The sequence below is a fragment of the Papio anubis genome, chromosome 1 (assembly GCF_008728515.1).
Source record: "Papio anubis isolate 15944 chromosome 1, Panubis1.0, whole genome shotgun sequence".
NCBI classification, from domain to species: domain Eukaryota; kingdom Metazoa; phylum Chordata; class Mammalia; order Primates; family Cercopithecidae; genus Papio; species Papio anubis.
In genome coordinates this window covers 195,085,995-195,105,035 of record NC_044976.1, presented here as the reverse complement: position 1 = coordinate 195,105,035, position 19,041 = coordinate 195,085,995, and the positions used below count along the sequence as shown (strand labels likewise).

At 47.8% G+C, this 19,041-nt stretch overlaps 1 protein-coding gene across 2 annotated transcripts in view; it reads left to right on the top strand.

The window, feature by feature from the left end:
* The window catches only part of UCK2 (uridine-cytidine kinase 2), an 84,613-nt gene extending 69,577 nt beyond the window's left edge, over positions 1-15,036 (top strand). For both annotated transcript variants that reach the window (XM_003893493.3, XM_017952063.3), the window contains exons 5-7: positions 6,602-6,699; positions 9,338-9,386; positions 11,091-15,036. In XM_003893493.3, the coding sequence (XP_003893542.1) occupies positions 6,602-6,699; positions 9,338-9,386; positions 11,091-11,230 (287 nt within the window). In that variant the 3' untranslated portion in view covers positions 11,231-15,036. The remainder of the gene's footprint in view (positions 1-6,601; positions 6,700-9,337; positions 9,387-11,090) is intronic.
* Positions 15,037-19,041: the final 4,005 nt, after the last annotated feature.

The following is a 19,041-nucleotide window of genomic DNA, read 5'->3' as shown; positions in this document are numbered from 1 at the left end:
TTACTGTTTGGGATAACGAAAGACTTGTGAGGTCAGAGACTAAATAAGACATTGATGTCTGCTTTTGCTGGGAAAAGTTTGATTAAATGCTTAGTTCCTTGCAATTTGTTCACAAGACATCAAAATGAGGATGCTCTGATTTGGGGAACTAACTGTAGGACCCCTGAGGACAGGATCCCCTGTGCCTAAAGCGCTGGGCAGCTCATCCTGTTAGCCTGCTTCTCTAGCCCTTTATTTTCCAGCAGGCTTTATGGAGGCATTACCACTCTTTCCAGTCAGCTCAGGAGGGAAGTCAGCTGTGCCCTCCGCAGGCCGTGCTGAGGGTGGGCCTGCCCGTGCTAAGTCCGCCATGCCTGTGTGCTGAAGGTACAGCGATGCCCCTTGGTAGGGGAGCCCAGCCTGTGAACTGAGCTCTCTAGGGTATTAAGCAGAGAGTCTGCTTCTACCAGGAGAGATTGGGAGACTTCATGGAGGAAGAGGGGTTGGGACTTGGATGTGGTGTAGCAGGGTGGCGATATAGGCAACCCATGAAGGTGCACAGCACAGATGTACAGACAGTGGCTTGTTCTGAGAATGGCAGGAACCTGGAATGTTCAGAGCGTTGTACGAAGAGACACGAGAAAGCAGGTTGGGGTCTGGTTTTAGAGACTGAGATCTCTAGTCTGGTTCTCAGTGGGCAAGGGAAAGCTACTATGAAGTTCTGAGGAAGGCAAGTGAAGTGGCCACTGTTCTGTGTTGGACACTGGTGCTGACAGAGGAAGTGTAAGTGAAGCCTGTAGCTGGAGCAGCTCTTTGGAGACCCGCTCTGCTGATCTAGACACGAGGCAGGGGTGTGGTCCTTAGGTGGGTGGGAGAGGGGAGCAGAGTTGAGATGAGAAGAGTATTAGCAGAGTTAGAGTTGACCAGGACCCAGCAAGGGCAGTGGGTGGGGGTGACTGAATAGAGGAATGAAAGGTGAGAAGGTTTGAGTCTCCGTTGTGTGAAAGAGGCAGGGAGACACAGGAAATGACGAGGTTAGCTCCTAGTCACAGGACACATTATTGACAGTTTCAGATTTTATAAGCTCTATCCCAGAGACCTCTGACTTCAAAGTCTGGGTACTTTTCTCTTTTCGGTTCATGAAACAGATCTGTAGTTTATCCCATTTAGCACTGTAATTGTAAGGACTATTAATGAGACCAGTATAACCTATAGAAACAAGTCCTGAGCTTGGCCCTTCTAAGTAGTAATAGATACGCGTGCTGTTAAGTCAGTCGGAGCTACATCCTGCTCCAACATGGGGTGGGGACAGTTAGTTTTGTGTGATGGAAAAAAGAATGGAATGGGAGGGGCCTTTTAGTTCTAGCAGAGCTCCTCCCAGCTAGCTTTGTGACTAGGCTCTTGCGCCACCCCGGCTTGGGTTTCTTTACGGATAATGCAGGGCAGACAGGCCTGCTTTTAGTGTCACGACTCTGGCTGGGTAAGAGTTGCATAGATAATTGAACCCTGAGCCTGACAGCCCCTCATGCTTCTACCCCAGGGCCTGGCTTGTCACCTTAATCCACAAACTCAGGCCCTACTTTGGTTGATCTGCTCAGTGTCCATGTCAGCTTGTCAAATTAGAGAGGTAGCATGATACACAGGGACAGATAAATTTTGGAGTCAGGTGAGCTGGGCTGAGATCCTGGTTTGACCACTTACTAGATGTGTGACCTTGGGCAGATTGTGTTTAAACTTCTTTGTATCTCATTTTCTTATTAGAATGTGGTCTTAGGGTTGGTACTTCTGCTGTAGTTGTGAAGATGAGAGGTAATGTAAAATGCCTGGTGGTGCATAAGTCGATAAATATCTATGTGGCAGATCAGAAATCTGCTTCTGCCGAAGGGGTTGGTGCTGTTCATTTTCTGAATTTTCTGACAAGACTGGTTAGGTCCTTCAAGGGGATCTGCTCGGGTAATGTCCTCAGGAGCTGGTGATGTCCAGGCTGATGCCATCACCAGTCCAGCAGTGGTACTCAGTGTCAAGGATGCAGTGCTGCCAAGGGAGGCCTTACAGCAGGGAGTGCAAGAACCAGCACAGGAGATTGGAACCAAGTTTTGAGCAGCAGCAATGACGCTGGAAATAAAGTGCATCCTAGTGTCTAATTCAAACAGATCATCACGGTGTGGGTTCAACAGAACATTTTCCCTTCCTTTCTTGCACGGGATTCTTGTGTGAAATGGGAGCAGTTCCTACGGTGGTGCTGGCCCTCTCCTGGGGTTTCTTAGGGCCAGCTCTGCCCCTCCGCCTTCTCTGAACAGGCTGCCTGGGCAGGGCTCTGCTTTCTCATTTCAGATCTGCTGACTTCACATGTCACCTACTGCCGAGTCACTTTCCTGATGGACTCATGGGACTTTTCTGCATGCTATTTCTACAAATTCATTCTCTCTCCACGTAGGACAAAAAATATGCTTGGCATGTGCTTTGTGGAGTGCGGGGGTGCTGGGGTAGGGAGGCTGGTTAGTCAGAAGCAGCTGTTGAGTGAGCTTGAACATTCCTGGAGACTTGAGTTAGCTCCATGATCTTACCCGTCTGTCACATCCTCCTGGGCATGTGACCTCCACATTCTGAGTTGACCCTCATGTGGGAGAAATCTGTATTTGAGGAGAGCAGCTCTAGAGACTACCTCCTTCCTGATGGAAACCCTTGACATTCTAGGGATTGGTTTCTAGCCTCGTTTGCCTTCATCTTCTCTCTCAGCCCTTAATACAGGGACAGGGAAGAAGCGGGGCAGGGAGATTTAGGATGGCTGACCCCTCATCTTCCTCATGCATCATTCTCTGGTTCACATAGAATTAGGGCTGCACTGGGCCTAGGGAGATTCAGCCTGTTCATTTACTATAGAGTAGCACATTTCCTCATCAGATTTTTAAAGTGATTGACTTCACCATTGAGGAATTGTCTTTATTTTGGGTCCTTCTAAGTTTTGTTCTTGGTTTTTGGCTAACCAGAAAGAGCACATCTGGGTTTGGAAGGGCTGACATGGAAGCCCAGCAGGGAATGTGGGCAGACTTGTAGCTTCCTGCCCTGTACCCTGTCCTCCGAAAGGGCCTGTCCTGGCCCAGCAAATGTGCTGGGGTCAGAGCAGTGATGGAGGAGCTGGTTTTTGAGCCCCTGGGGTTTCCAGTTTGTGCCAAGACCTTGTTTTGACTCAGTCCTTGGCGCAGCCCTGTTTCCTGACTCTGCCTGGGGAGCAGGGCCTTTCAGTGCAGGGAGGTGGCTGGCCCTCTGTTGTTCTTGGCTCAGGGAGGCCCAGTCTGCCTGAGGTGATCGTTCTATCGGAGGTTCTTGGGGAGCAGAGGTGGGCAAGGCCTTTTGATGTTGCGTGTTCCCAGTGTCTGGGCAACATTCTGACCCATTCCCCATTTGCTTTTCTAGCATAGAAGCTGTAGTGAGACTCTTCCTTGTCTTCCTTCTTCTCCCTCCTCACGTTTGTTGTCCCATGTGCTTGTGGCCTGCTCTCCCTTACTGTGTGGCACCCCGCCCTTCCAGCTGCCCTGCAGGACTCCTTTTTCCCTTTGCTCACCCTGCTCAGCTGGGTCTGACCTGCTTTCCTGAATTCGAGGTTCCCGCCCTCCCAGGGCGTTGAGCAGCTCTGTCAGGGAGGCACCACCCTCCCAGCGTGCCCTCAGTTTCTGTTGTGGTCGTAATAATCATAGAACACATGCTTATTGAACATGTGCTAAGGCGCCAGCTATGGGTGCTGAAGAATTTTATGCACATCTCTGTATTCCTGAATAGTAATATTTATATTTGTTTATTAAATTAATATTTATGAGGAAGGTACCATTATTGTTCCTGTTTTATAGTTAGGGAACTTAAGATTCACAGAGGTTAAAGTCACTTGTCCAAGGTCACAGAAGTAGGAGTTATTGGGGTCAGGATTCAGGTCCAGGGCAGTTTTCCCCTCCCAGAGCCCACAGAGATAGAACAAAAAGCAGCTTTTGGGCTGTAGAAGCTTCACTGTGATTTACCTCCTCTTCCTACTTTCTGCACGACCAGCTTCCTCTCGCCAATGACAAAACAACTGAAGCCACCAGGTCTATAGAAGGAAGGGGGCTGAAGGCCCAGGCTGAGGGCAGTAGGAGGACTACGTGACAGGGTGTGGACGTGCACTGTGTGTGCGTGCGTGTGTGCACGTGTGTTTGTATGTGTGCACGTGTGTGTGCGTGCGTGTGCTGGGAGAAGGACAAAGCTTCCTCCAGTGCTAAAGCCTTCGGCAATTGTCTGAAAAGCATGTGTTGCGAAACAATCCCAGCATCAGGCGTTTGCAGAGCTTTAAGTAAAAGCTGCCCAAGCACGGGTGTGTTTGTTTTTTCCTAGCTGTGATACCTTTTTGATCTGATTTCCTTTTTTCTTTGGGCTTTATCTGGAGATGTGTGAAGAATTGGAGGCCGCGCTGGCTGTGTGTTTTGGCAGTGCTACTCTGGTTAGCCACGTGTGCCGGAGCTCTGGGGACTTCTGGGGGGTGAGCCACGTGGCAGCTCCTCAGGGCTCCTTCTTGGCGAGTCTCCCAGCAGATCTGCCAGAGCAGCAGGTCGGCAGCAGGAGCCCAGGGCCAGCGTTGCAGGGGTGGGGAAAACCATTTCCTGGCTGGAGAAGGCTGCTGCCGGGCTGGGTGGGCAAGTCCTGACACATTAGCGACCAACCAACTGTTTTATTACCAGGTCTCCCATGGAGAAAACACTTCGTAAATCGGGGAGCTGTTACAAAAGTCAAATGGCAGCATCATTAGTGCCCGGCTTTCTGGAAATGTGGATTTCCTGGCAATTTTCTAGCCTTCTCATCTTATAGACTTCCTGTCAGCCTGGATCATAGCCATGACAGCCTCCCCGTTCCCTGCCCTCTCTGTGCGTGCATCTGTGCATGTGTGTATAAAGACAGAACTATTTAGACACATGGCTTTCAGAAGTTCCGTCACAGATATACCCCATGTTCGTTTACAGTGAGTTTCACCCCACCCTTGAGTCTGTTCACTGAGAAGTGGTTGGGAAAGAGCTGAAGAGCCACTACAAATGATTGTAGATGGATGCGGTAACTTTTTGGGGTGAAAGATTTAGCAGCTCAGATGATAAGATTAAATTAAGATAACATTTACAAATGACATCTGCAAAGGGAGGCAGTTTTAATTAAGAGAATCTCCTTCCAAACTCCCCACTCATGGGGAAACTAAGGCTCATGTGCAGCAGCAGAACCAGGGTGATCAGTCTTCTATTTATTGACAGAAGACTCTATTTAATAAAGAGTGTATGGGCTGCCTGTAATTCCAGCACTTTGGGAGGCCGAGGCAGAAGGATCACTTGAGCCCAAGAATTCAAGACTAGCCTGGGCAACAAAGCAAGATGCTGTGTCTACAGAAAAAAAAAAAAAACGGCTCACACCTGTAATTCCCAGCACACTGGGAGGTTGAGGCAGGCGGATCATGAGGTCAGGAGACCGAGATCATCCTGGCTAACACAGTGAAACCCTGTCTCTACTAAAAATGTAAAATAAATCAGCCAGGTGTGCTGGCAGGTGCCTGTAGTCCCAGCTACTCAGGAGGCTGAGGCAGAAGAATTGCTTGAACCTGGGAGGCAGAGGTTGCAGTGAGCCAAGATTGCGGCACTGCACTCCAGCCTGGGCGACAGAGTGATGAGACTCTGTCTCAAAAACAAACAACCACAACAAAAAACCATTAGTCCATTGAGGTGGTGTGTGCCTGTAGTCCCAGCTACTTGGGAGGTTGAGGTGGGAGGATCGCTTGCTAGAGCCCAGGAGGTTGAGGCTGTAGTGAGCTATGACTGTGCTACTGCACTCCAGCCTGTGTGACAGAGCGAGACACCTTGTCTTAAAAGAAAAAACACTTTTAAAGAAAAAAAAAGGAATGGTAAAAGCCCCTGGATAAAACTGAGCAGGGGGAAGAAGGTAGAAGACAGAAGATGGTGAGTTTGTTGTCAGTTTGGGCTTCATCAGCGCCAGCCCACCATTCTCTAGACCATGGTTTTCTTATCTTTCACTGAGTGATTTTTTTTTTTTTTTTTGTGGCAAACCTCTGTGTTTGAGGTAGGTGGAAATGGTTAACCATGGCTGGGTCCTCTGCCTGGCCTGGGCTCCATGCTGCAGAGGGAGCATGGGTGGGAGCTGGGAGCAGTGAGCTGAGCAGCGGGTCGCTGGACTTCTGAACACAGGTAAGTGCATGCAAGGAGGCAGCGTGCAACCCAGCCCTCCGTGGGCCCAGATTGCTTCCTGTTAACAGTGAGCTCTCCAGGGCTGCCCTGCTTTTTTTTTTTTTTTAATTCACACTGAAATTTTGTTTGGATCAAATGTTGCTTAAAACAAGAAGGCTGTTGGCCTCCATGGACAACCTTTTGTTTCAGAGAGCATTGTTATCATTGCCACGTTTGACCATTGTAAGATGTCAGAATGTAACTTGTCTTTTTCAAAGCCGCTGCTGATCTGCTCTTGGTCAAGCCTCTCAGGATTCCAGCTTGAGAATCATCTAGAGTAATTGTGGAGCCTGTGGGAGCTAGGTCCACCCCATGAAGGGCGGGTGTGCGCTGGCTCCTACACCGTTTTTTGATTCTTATTTTCCCTTCTCTTACAGTATTAAGGGACATCAGCGAGAGAGGCAGGGATCTTGAACAGATTTTATCTCAGTACATTACATTCGTCAAGCCTGCCTTTGAGGAATTCTGCTTGCCAGTGAGTTGTGTTCTTGGTTTGTTTTTGTTGCATGTAGAATTTAAAATGTGATGAGACAAATGAAGGTATGCAAGTTGGTGGAGCTCCCCTGCCTGAATCTCACTCCTCTCTCTGAGTGATCCTCTGTCCCGAAGTCCTAAGAGAGGGCAGCCCTTGGCCCTTGTGTCCTCTGTGTTCTCCAGGAGCCCTGTCCTGCTGTTCTTTCTTTGGGTAGCCCTGTAGGGTCCTGCCAGTCCTCAGGCAGGTCATTTAATTCCCAGCTAGTTCTAGACTTCTTGCTTGGTGGGATCATGGTATGAGACTCTTTACTGAGGGTGTATCATATCCAAGGAGAGTCCTCAGCCATTTGGATCTCTGAAGGGCCTGCAGTGGGTGAAGTATGGATGCACTGGGTCCTATGCCCCGAGGTGTTCCCCTCTGAGGCTCTCCCGCCATCACTGGTGAGCCCTGCTTTGAGCTTGTCTTTAGCTCCCATTTGGGGACTGTCATGCCTTACTGGAATAAGCTTCCTTCCCTTCACCCTTGCAGACGCACCAGTCCTTCCTGTGGCAGCTAGGAATTCTCTAGTGAGGTGGCTTTCAGAGAAGGAAGAATGGAGGGAGTTGGCCCTCAGCCCAGGAAAGACAGGAAGGGGCATGTTGAGGGAAGGCTACCAGAGACAAGAGGTGTGGTGTGGTGGGGCTGCAGAAGGAGAAGTATTTAACTCAGGAGAATCCTACTGAGTCACTGAGTCTTCTCCAGCTTGGCCAAACCATGGTCTGGCTCCTTAATTATTTATAGTTAAGCTCTGAGACAAGGAGGAAGGGTAGGAAGAGGTTGGGACTTAACCTGGTCTTGGTTGAGATACACTGGGAAGGCTGGAATCTCTGAAGACAATGAGAATAGATTTAGAGTAAGACTGGGTATTGGAATTTCCCTGTTTATTCTAATAATAAACTTCATTCTTTTTCTTCTGGGAAAATATGATCCTCAAACTCTTTGTTTCTTGAAGGATGTTAGTACCTTTTACAATAACCCATACTTGACTTTGGTTTTAGATGCGGGACAGGTGGACTTTTTGAGCCAACTGAGTAAGGTTGATACCCTATCCATTATCCTGGAGAGTACTGGGTTACAAGAGTAGGTTACTGGGAGAGACCAGAGGAGGCTAAGGAGCGATGAGCTTCTTTCCACCCATTTATCTATCTGAGGACCCCTCCTGTTATTTTTGACTTAATAAGAACACAAGATGAATTTATTATTGGAAATCAATTATAGTTAACTGTCAGTTTTCTGCTGTTTAACTTAGTTGTAACAAAGCTAAAATTTCTGCATAGACATTTTCTGAGTTATTTCTGCTTGCTCCCACTGTCCAGCCACTGTTTGCTCAGGGAAGATCAGCTCATTCCCGTGTAAGCCAGGAACTTGGACCTGATCAATGTCTGCTCAGTTTGACTTGGGTTTGGGGCTGACACCGTTGCCTTTCAGCAATCCTAGGGTGGAAGCTGCGCAGAGTAAGAAGCCCATACGCTTGAGGTGTGGTTTATGTGGTCTTATGCTAGACTTAGTTTATATACCAGGATGCAGTTATTTGTAGAATGGTCTACAAGATCTCAGTAAATTTGGAGCAACAAAAAAGAAATATGCCTCTTTGTGGCCTTTCTTTTTTTAAAAATTTGGGTAATAACAGAACCTATGAACTGGTCGTCAGTGAAGAATACTTTTTCTGGTTTTACCCTGTGCTAGGAGTGAACATTGTCATGTTTTAGACTATGCGTAAAAGTCTGAGGTGAACCAGTCCCCTGGAAAATTTGGATTTTTCTAGTTCATATTTGTCCTAGTGGAATAGAGGCAATTAAGTGTTTGGCTTCAAAGACCATGTTCTCTGCGTAGGTCGTAAGCTGAAACAGTGTTAAGCGTTAGAAATGAGAACTTGGTTGGGAGCAGTGGCTCACGCCTGTAATCCTGAGACTTTAGGAGGCCCAGGTGGGTGGATCGCTGGAGCCCAGGAGTTTGAGACCAGCCTGGGCAACATGGTAATACCCCCTCTCTATAAACAATAACAAAAAGTAGCTGGGTGTGGTGACGGGTGCCTGTAGTCCCAGCTACTCAGAGGCTGAGGTGGGACGATCTACCCAACTCAGGAGGTCAAGGCTGCAGTGAGCTGTGATGATGATGCCACTGCACTCCAGCCTGGGTGACAGAGTGAGACACTGTCTTAAAAAAATAAAAAAAGAGTGAGAGAGAACTTGAATAAAAGCTAAATTCTTGTAATGTAGATAAAGTGGATAAAAATCCATTGTAGATAATTATAAATTGAATTATGAATTGGTTTTGGATTAACCACTCAATCTAGACCATTTTTCCCTCACTGATACATAAAAGTCTTCAGTCCTTTGTTCTCATTTTCCTCATTCCCTGCTTATCTTCTTTCATTCACAATTCAGCTAAACAAGGCACTTCCTTAGGTTTCCCCAAATTTCTATTAATAGATGCATTCATTGTGAAGTTGTAAACAATATTATATTTGAAGCCTTAAAAGCTGCCCCTCTCGGCTCGCTAGTATGAAGGCTGCCCTTTCTTCATGTTCCCTTGGAGAGGGGCTTGCGCCAGTTGTCTCTGAACTGTGTTAATGCATTTTAACTGTCTTTCTCCACAGACAAAGAAGTATGCTGATGTGATCATCCCTAGAGGTGCAGACAATCTAGGTGAGTCCCGGCGGAGTGTCATCCTGGAGTATAACGTCTGCCCTTTGTCAGTCATAATTTGAGGCAGGACGTGGTGACCATACAGGGCTCTGCAGACCTGGCTGCCCTGCTTGTCTGTGATTGTGAGCCAGCAGAACCTTTCCACCTACATGTCTGGCCTCGGGAACAGATCGCTGGGTGTAGGCACCCTCGTGTTATGGGGACAGACAGGCACTTGTGCTTCTCTGGCAGAAATAGAGGGCTGTAGATTACCTTTTGCTATCACTTCCCAATGATGACACTTGGATACTTTGCTTCTGAGGCCACCTTTTAGCAAAAGTAGATTCCCTCGATCTAATTTAGAGTGACCTGCCATCACGGTAGCTCTTTCTAAAGGGAGCTCATTGCTACCGTTATTGTACTTATTTTTCATTTTATTGTATTTTACTTTAGAGACAAGGTCTTGCTCTGTCACCCAGACTGAAGTGCAATAGCACAGTCACAGCTCATTTGCAGCCTCCAGCTCCTGAGCTCAAGTGATTCTCCTGCCACAGCCTCCCGGTAGCTGGGACTACAGGCGTGCACCACCATGCTCTGCTAATTTTAAAAAAATGTTTTTGTAGAGACGGTTTTATTATGTTGCCTAAGCTGGTCTAAAACTCCTACCTCAAGCGACTGTCCCACCTCAGCCTCCCAAAGTGTTAGGATTACAGGCATGAGCCATAGCACCTGGCCCCATTGTTTTATTTTTTTGGCTTGTCTAGGAAGTATGAATGTCTCTGGAGTAGGCATAGTGTGGCAGAGTTGATCTGTAAGATGGGACCTGGTTTCTTCATTCTCTTTAGAATTTATTTAATTTTCCCTTCTTTTAAAAAGATTATTTATTGAGCTGTTTGGAGTAAGTTATAGCAGTAAATATTTAACCCTGTATTTTTTAAGAACAAAGGCATTCTTTTTCATCACCACAATGCAGTCATTAAATCCAAGACACTTACCATTGATACGACCTCTTTTAACCTGGAGATGTTCCCTATCTTTTGTTTTTTTTTAAGACATTTTTGAAGCATACAGGCCCATTGTTTGGTAGAATGGTCCTCAATTTGAGTGTGTCTTTTGCTTTCTTATGATTGGATTCATGAGCTTATGTAATCTGAAGGAATTATCCCCGGAGAGATATGGCGTGCTCCTCTTTGTTTATCACATCAGAGAGCATTGTGTAGTCCATTTTTGGTGATGTTAGATTGACCTCTTGGTTGAGGTATATAATTTATTTCTAATGCTAAGAAAAGATAGCTGTCTCCGTTATGTGGTTTGGAGGGACAGAGGGTCTTCCATGGGGATACTCTGTCTTAGGATGGAAAACTGGAAGGTTTCCTGGTGGAAAGGTCTCATAGCTAATTGATGTGGCAGAACCATGGCTGGTTAGCACGTCTGCAGAATTTGGCCCAAGTGCTTCATCCAGTGGTGACTGATCATCTCCTGATAAGATACCCATTCATTAAGGGCTTACTCTGTGCTAAGCATTGTCTGTCTTAGCCCTCCTGCAAAGGAGAGGGATCATATTAGCCCAGGCAGAGCCACTGGGAAGTTGGATGACTTGCCTGCAAGTGGCATAGCCACTTCCCTGGAAGTCTTTCAGCTGTGGTTCCTGCGTGCCCTTTCCCCAGACAGACTCCCTGCACCCGTGCCTGCACCCATAACACTCTGCTGGTCTCTGCCCCACAGTGGCCATCAACCTCATCGTGCAGCACATCCAGGACATCCTGAATGGAGGGCCCTCCAAACGGCAGACCAATGGCTGTCTCAACGGCTACACCCCTTCACGCAAGAGGCAGGCATCGGAGTCCAGCAGCAGGCCGCATTGACCCGTCTCCATCGGACCCCAGCCCCTATCTCCAAGAGACAGAGGAGGGGTCAGGAGGCATTGCTCATCTGTACATACTGTTTCCTATGACATTACTGTATTTAAGAAAACACCATGGAGATGAAATGCCTTTGATTTTTTTTTTTTTCTTTTTGTACTTTGGAACGACAAAATGAAACGGAACTTGACCCTGAGCTTAAATAACAAAACTGTGCCAACTACTACTGGTGATGCCTAATTATGAATCCAACGTGTAACCAGTTATAAATACATATATATATAAAAGGATCTATTTTTGTGTAAATGTACAAATACTGTAAAGCTGTTTGCCATAAGTATTTTGCAGGAGGGTCTGTACTTGAGTCTTTTAGGACTGGAGCTGGAATTTCACCAAGGGGAAATTGCCTGTTGTGTCCCAGGGCGGGGAGGCTCGGGCATCTGTGAGAGACGGGGAGGGTGGCTAAGGTCCCATTGCTCTTGAGTGCCCCGTGGAACTCGATGGGAGTGGGGCTGGAAAACCTTGATTGCCTCCTCTGTCACATACCACTCTTGGAGCTGGAACTTAGTGATATGTCAGTGAGAGATACTCTTGTCTTTTTTCTTTTTTTTTTTTTTTTTTTTTTTTGAGTTGAAATTAGGTAAAACCTCAACTCAAAAATCAAACTCAGGGAAGAGGCCCACTGAGGAGAACAAGTCTTCTGCACGTCCTTCCTGCCCTGCTCCCACCCTCTCGCCTCTGGCTGCTTGGATAGCTTGGTGACTCCTTCCTCACCCTCCTGCTTCTCCGTCTCTCCAAGAAGCCAGAGCTGCCTCTTTCCTTCCCTGGAAGATATTTTATGGGTTCGCTTCCTGATAGAAGATGGAAAGGAGAGGGCAGAACTGTGCCTGCTGTCATATCTGAAGAATCACTGGTTCTTTCTGCTTCCCAGGGACGTAACTGATCTGACTCCTTGGGCTTTTTCCTGTATTGTGGAATATAGAGTGCCCCATTGCAGGCTGGGCGTGGGTGAGGGCTTCGGTAACTGACGCCGGCAGCAGCGCCTCACAAGCTGGCAGGGGAGCTCTGTAGTTCCTGTTTCCTGGAGGTTTGCAGTGAGGTGAGGAGAGTAACTTTGGTCAGGGATTCTCGCTAGCAGCATCATGGCCAGGATGATTTACTTACTTGCAATACCACCTAGTGGATATGGCAGCTGCAGAGCATAAAAGGGGTTCGGAAAAGCAGTTGTTAAAAAGTATTTAAAAGGAGAGTATTTAAATCATAGGTACCTAGGTTGGAGTCTGAGGTTGAAATATTTGGGGTGGAGATTTCTAGCTTTCCTGAGAGCCGCTGCTTGGTGGCAGTGTTTGCTCTGGACGTACAGATTCCTGACATTGTGGGTGGAGGGGAGCCCAAGTGAGCCTGAAGGAGGTCTGATTATAGAGTCCCGAGCCTCAGTTTCTGACCACAGAAGAGCCAGAGATTTTCATTTCATTGTTGACCACCCTAGTGCTTGGTGGACTGTGCCCTTAGCTGTCCCACTGTGGCTGCCATTGCCAGAAACATTTTGGAGAACCTTCTCTTTACATTGCTCTCAGAGCCTGTGCGAGCCATTCAGGTAAATTGGTCTCCATTACTACCTGGTCACACCAAATTTTCCCCTCAGACTCAGCACCATCCAGTCTGATTCCCCTTCTCTGGGTTCAGTTTGACTCTAAATCAGTTTTGCTATTTTAGAAGAGTCAAACCTAGTCCCCAACAGAGCTTGCCACCCGGAGACTTTCAGGAGACCATGCAGGCTCTGAAAGGAGCTCCCAGTCACAGCAGCTGCCTACTTGGAGCAAAGGAAGGCTCCCAAGATGCCTCCTTTGAAAGCCAGAGCTCAACAGGATGGCTGAGTTCTGGAATGTGTGTTCAGGATCAATCATTATTATCCTTGTAGTCATGGCTTGATCTGTTCTGAGATGAAGCAGGGAATGCAGGCCTGGGTTAGCATCCTGAGGACACAGGGCCCCTGGCCTTGACGGCACTGGGCCGTGCTCAGGTGAAGCCCACCCCTGTCTGGGAGAGCCTTGGCCTTTCAGTGGGCAGCACGCTCAACTTTACTTGAAGCTCCCAGGTGCCAAACCATTTAGTGCCTTGGCTGTTTATCCCACTGCCTTGGAAGATGGACTCGTCTCATCTCTGAGCCTTTACCTAGCTGCTTCCTCATTTACCTGTGGTGTTGGGACCAAGCCTCCAGTATCTCTGAGTAGGCCACTCCTAGCTTGGAAACAGCTATAAGGGCTGCCCTGCCCCTTGTCAAATGATTACCAATTCTTGGTGGCTTGGCTGGGGACACAGAACAGTGTCTGCTGGGGTCTGCGACACCATGTCTGGAACAAGGAAGGGATAGAAGGCTCTACCCCTCTGTGGCAGCCCAGCATTTAGCCAACTCTGTATCTGAACTTGAGCTTTCTAGGAACAAACAATGGTCTTAGTGTTTTAAGAGCCTCTGGGTCTCTGATTCCATGGAGAGTTAGGAGTAGAATTATTAGACCAGAAACCATGACATTTGCCATCGAGGTACTCTTTGCTGTTCAGGGTGGAGGCACAGATGAGCAGAGTGGAGTGATGTGGGTTGTATGTGCATGCAAGTCCCCTGGCTCCAGAGCCATCCAGTGGTGCTCGGTTCTCTCTTCCTGCCCAGGTATTGTGTGTGGACCAAGTGTTTAGGAAATAAGCCCAGAAGCATTATGTCACAGGAAGGCCTGGCCTCACACTCCTTCACACTAATGAGCCGGCTACTGACCCACGTTTCTTATTCTCGGGCAACCTGGGACCACTGAGCAGAGAGATGGGAGTCTATGTAAGAAGGATGCAAGTGTCCTTTGATTTGGAGCGAACAGAGCAGATCCTTGCAAAGGCAGTGGGTTAAACAACGGGATGTCTGTGCGACAGGCCAGGGGAGGAGGGCAGAGACAGGGTCTCCAGTTCACCTTGCCGCAGAACTAGCCTAATCATCCCTGCTTCTGGTCTTGGCCACTTGGCAATCATGGGGAAGTTGACTCCCCGCCTTACTTGGGCTTGGAGCTGGATACTTGTGGGCACACCCTGGGTGGGTTGCCAGCATTTCATTAGGCCGCTGGCTCGGGCCGGAGGCTTGTGTACACTTCAGAGCAGTCGGGCAGCAGGAGGGCCGGAAGCCTGGTTGGTTTGTATATGATCTCTCTTGCTGCTCTCGTGCACTTCCCTTGATTTAGCAACCTTGACCTGCACTGGCCCCCATGGCTGTTGGAGGGAAGTAGCCTCTTGCAGGGAAATACTTTCCTCTGCCCTGGAATCTCCTATGTGCCTGTTAAAGATTCCAGGGCCAAGAACTGGGCAGGCTGAGGAGCAGCTAGGTAGGTGGGTTATGGGGTTCAGGACTGCTTCTGGAAGGGACCGCCTGTACTTCTGTACCACCGTTGCCCTTTACACTTTGCTCAGGGTGGGGTGGGGGAAGCATTCAAACAAAACAAGGAAGGGAACTGTCTGGCAAAGGCATAAGTGGATGCATCCAGAGCTCAGTCCCCTTTCATCTTTTGTCTCTGGACGTTCTGCTGCCCTCCTCATACTGGGGACTGGCATTCCAGGTCAGCTTGGCTGTGGTCTTAGAGGCAGGGAGTGCCTACCCAGTCCTGCCTCAGGAGCAGGGTGAGTAGCTAAATACAGACTTAGGCTTTTTTCCCCCCCCCTTTAAGATGCTTGCTCCTCTCCCTTTTCTTTTTACCACCCTACCTTTATTGTTAGTGGTTACAAAGTGACCACATATTATGTACTTTGCTGTAAATAAAGACAAACAAAAAGGATCCGGCTCTCGCCTTCCGTGTGATGCTTGGCCCAGAGCAGCGACCGAATCCTGGCTGTGAAGCCCGAGTGGCTCCAGAAGGGCCATGCTGTGCATATGCGGTATAGATGTCACTGGGCCTGCTGTCATGAAGCCCTCATGATCCTGGGGTGTATGTGGGGCAGACCCCAGGCCTCACCTGGGCTCAGATACCAGTTCAGGTAGTGGACTTGCAGTTCTTGTCAAGTGGGAAGCCCGGGCCAGGGTTTCTGGGAGCCTTTGGTTCTTAGGACATTCTGGCGCTGTGTTCCCCCAATGCTATCCAGTTTACCTGGCCTCTGCCCCATTGCCTTCCTTAGGCTGGTGACCCAGCCCCTTCCTTGCTCAAACAAACCCATTTAAAGTAAACTTTTTTGAGGGAGGTGGGTGGAAGATGAGGAAAGTTTACATTATAACAACACAAAACAGTTGCATGTTGCCCACACGCTGTGAATGGATGTATATGTATGTTCATCCCTGTTTTTCAAAGACCTAGGCCGCCCACCAAAAATAGAAAAATGATTGGCTTTTGTCAGGGTGTGGTGGCTCATGCCTGTAATCCCAGCACTTTGAGAGGCTGGGGAAGGAGGACTGCTTGAGGCCAGGAGTTCGAGACCAGCCTGGGCAAGAGGGTGAAACCCCATCTCTACTAAACAAAAATTAGCTAGGTGTGGTGGTGCATGCCTGTAATCCTAGCTACTCGGGAGGCTGAAGCACGAGGATCACTTGAACTCAGGAGGCAGAAATTGCAGTAAGCTGAGATCGCACCACTGCACACCAATGCAACAGAGCAAGACTGTCTCAAAAAAAAAAAAAAAAAAAAAAAAGGAAAAAAAAATGGCTTTTATGTTCTTTGTGGCGCCCTATCCCCTATCAACTTGCCACCTTTCGTAGCTTCTCATTTATCTCTTCCACCACTGCCTGCCAGGCACCCAATGACTGTCATTGATGGGCAGAGCCATTTTCTTTCTAGCCTCTAGTTCCACTCTGACAGGTACAACCCCATCTGTGAATTTAGCAGGTTTTTAACAGGATCTGTCCTCAGAAGGTGGCTATTTTAAGCAACACTCAGGTGCCCCTGCAAGAGCTAATGTAAGCATTGTCAACTTCTGGCAGGTAAGACGTTGTGAGTCACAGTAAGTGGCTTGCCTGATGTCACACAGGCAGTGGTCATGCAAGGCGGTGCTTAGCTGTGGTTCAGTTTCCCTCTGCACTGCTCGCAATCTCACCTGTCCCAAGCCGACCACCTCTGGACTTTGATGCTTTGCTTGGGATGCCACTTGGTTCTCACTGTGTGTTTCTGCACCTTTGTTGTAGTTGGAGGGGACCGTGGTGCAGGCCAGCAATGCTCCGGAGTCGATTTTTTATTTTTGTCTCCCTACCCTTGTGTCACAACATCCTCTGAGCCATCCTTCAGCACCATAGCTAGGAGGAGACGCCTGTTTGACTAGTGCTGCTTTAATCAGACCCTTAATTGGGGCAGATTAAAAGAAACCTGTTAGGACCTGCTGAAAGATTTTAAATAAGGGGTGGAGAAGGAGACTTGAGATGTGGGAAAGTGCTTTGAGAGGATGGAACCAGAGATGGAGTTCTGTTATTTGGTGCTGGGGGGGATGTTTAGATTTCTATTTTAAAGCAGACCATAATCAGATCACTTTCTAAACCCAGAATGAAGTAAAGCTACTTGCTAGATTTTGGATTTTGTGTGGGTGTGTGTGTTTGCATGTATATATATACACACACACATACATATGCTTATAATTTGTTCATGAACATAAATAACAAAATACCAAGTAAAAAATTTGAATTAGGACTAAACCCAAGATATATATTCTCAATTAAATGAATGGAGGTGAGGGGCAGGAGAATATGAAGTTGTGCCTTATACATACTCCCTTTTCATACAGTCATATCCATGCTTAGCATTGCCTTTTCTTACTGAGGATGTGTTTGGACTAGATCCAATGGTGCCTATGACATGGTGCCTAGAATGAAAATGGTGCAGGGTTTAATGCAGTGTTCACTGAATTCTGACTGTTCTGGTCCAGGGAAAACCACCAGGGCCTCTGCCTAAATTGCTCACATGTGATGGTGGAATTCTGTGCTGAAAAGCTCAGGAGTTTTTCACCCAAGATAATTGTAGTTGTGGATGTTCTCAAGATTTCTCTTTATAATGGCATATCCTTTCTCTTCTGTTTCTGAAATTTCCAGCTTGCATTGTAATGTTCACATTCAACGTATCCAGCTCTCGTTACACTTTCATTTTATCCTTAAAACAGTCCTGCGAAATATATAAGGAATGTGGTCATGCTCCAGTTTTACTGAGAAGGCAATGATTTAAACCCAAAGCAACTGCTGGGAAGTGGGACACGCTGTATAGTCAGGTTGTCTGGTGTGTGCCTGCCATCTAATGGTGGGATTCAGATTGCCACAGGAAGGTTGTTTTGGGTTGCTGAACTTGGCATATGCTTGGCTACCACGGTTTGTAAGAGAGTTGTTGGAGTGTCCCTAGAAGTCTTTGTTGTTGTTGTTTTTTTTTCTGGAAAAAAAATTTTTTTAAGAGATGGGGCAGGTCTATGCTGTTCCCTAGGTGGGTCTTGAACTTCTGGGCTCAAGGGATAGGATCCTCCTGCCTCAGCCTCCCAAGTAGCTGGGACTATAGGCATGCACCACGGCACCTGGCTTTTGGAAAATCTTAAAGTCTTCACTAGGGGAGATGGAAGCTGACCCTCTTAATTCTCTATTGCTACCATCTGTTGCAGTGGTGCCGCAAGATGGCCATCGTAATCAGTGGGTGAGCTTGTTTAAAAACTTGAGTGGGATCCATTCCTGAGAATTCTAGGGAGGGAATCTTTTTTTTAGACAGGGTCTCACTCTTGCCCAGGCTGGAGTGCAGTGGCATGGTCATGGCTCATTGCAACCTCAGATTCCTGGTCTCAAGTGATCCTCCCACCTCAACCTCCTGAGTAGCTGTGACTACAGGTGTGCGCCACCATGCCCAACTATTTTTTTTATTTTTGTAGAGATGGGGTTTCGCCATGTTGGGGAGGGAATCTTTTATAACAAACTGGACAGATGAATCGGATGGACAGGCAGGGTTGGAAACGAGGGGCCTTGTGTATTTAACCATATAGACCATTAAAATCTGTGGTGTTCGTTGCGTTGGGGATCCCATTTCTCCCAGAAATGTCCTATGTGTTGCTTAAGGACCTCCCCTGCCTGCATGGAGACTGGAAAGAGGGTTTCGAGGCTGCCCCTAAGCCCATTCAAAGCCAGCACCGTTCTCTAAGGTTGTCAGACCCCAGGAGGCTCTGGGCTGGAATTTTCCTGGGAATGTTCCTTAGAATGTCTGCTAGAGCTGGGGTGCTTTTAGAAGTTAGCGAGCCCAGTGGTCTTCAAACATGTTTTGGCTGTGGATCCCTTCAGGAAGTCTTACCTGAAGTTTCAATGTGGAAATCAGAGGAAAGCAAAGCTGTGTGGTTGAAACTGGCAAGGGGGGGTCTGGAGCCTCCCCTTAGCCTCTCCCTTGAGCTTGGAAACCATTTAAACCCAGGCTTCTCATTTCGCAGATGATGAAATAGATCCAGAAGCAAAGTGACTGGGTCAAGATCCCATCGTTGGGCTGTAGGTCTGCAGTGGATTGGATTAGGACAGAGTTGGCTTGGGAAGGAATACCTAAACTAGACTTCTCAGCGGCCACTGCTAGAGCCCTGCCCCTAGGCTGAACTCAGCTGTTGCAGAGAAGGTTTTAGTAAAACCAAAGCAGGATATTTTGATCAGACATCAAATGGGTTTTAGAGCTTAGCCTACCCCTGGAGCTCTGTGCCTCACAGGCTGAGATGCACCCATTTCTGGGCCTTTTGCCATCCCGATGCCCACTTTGGGGTGAGGCCGTGATATGGAAGTTGGGTTCGAGGATGGCGTAAGGAAGGATATCTATTGCACATATTATTTAGTAATTTTAAAGGGATCCTACAATTTAATGGTG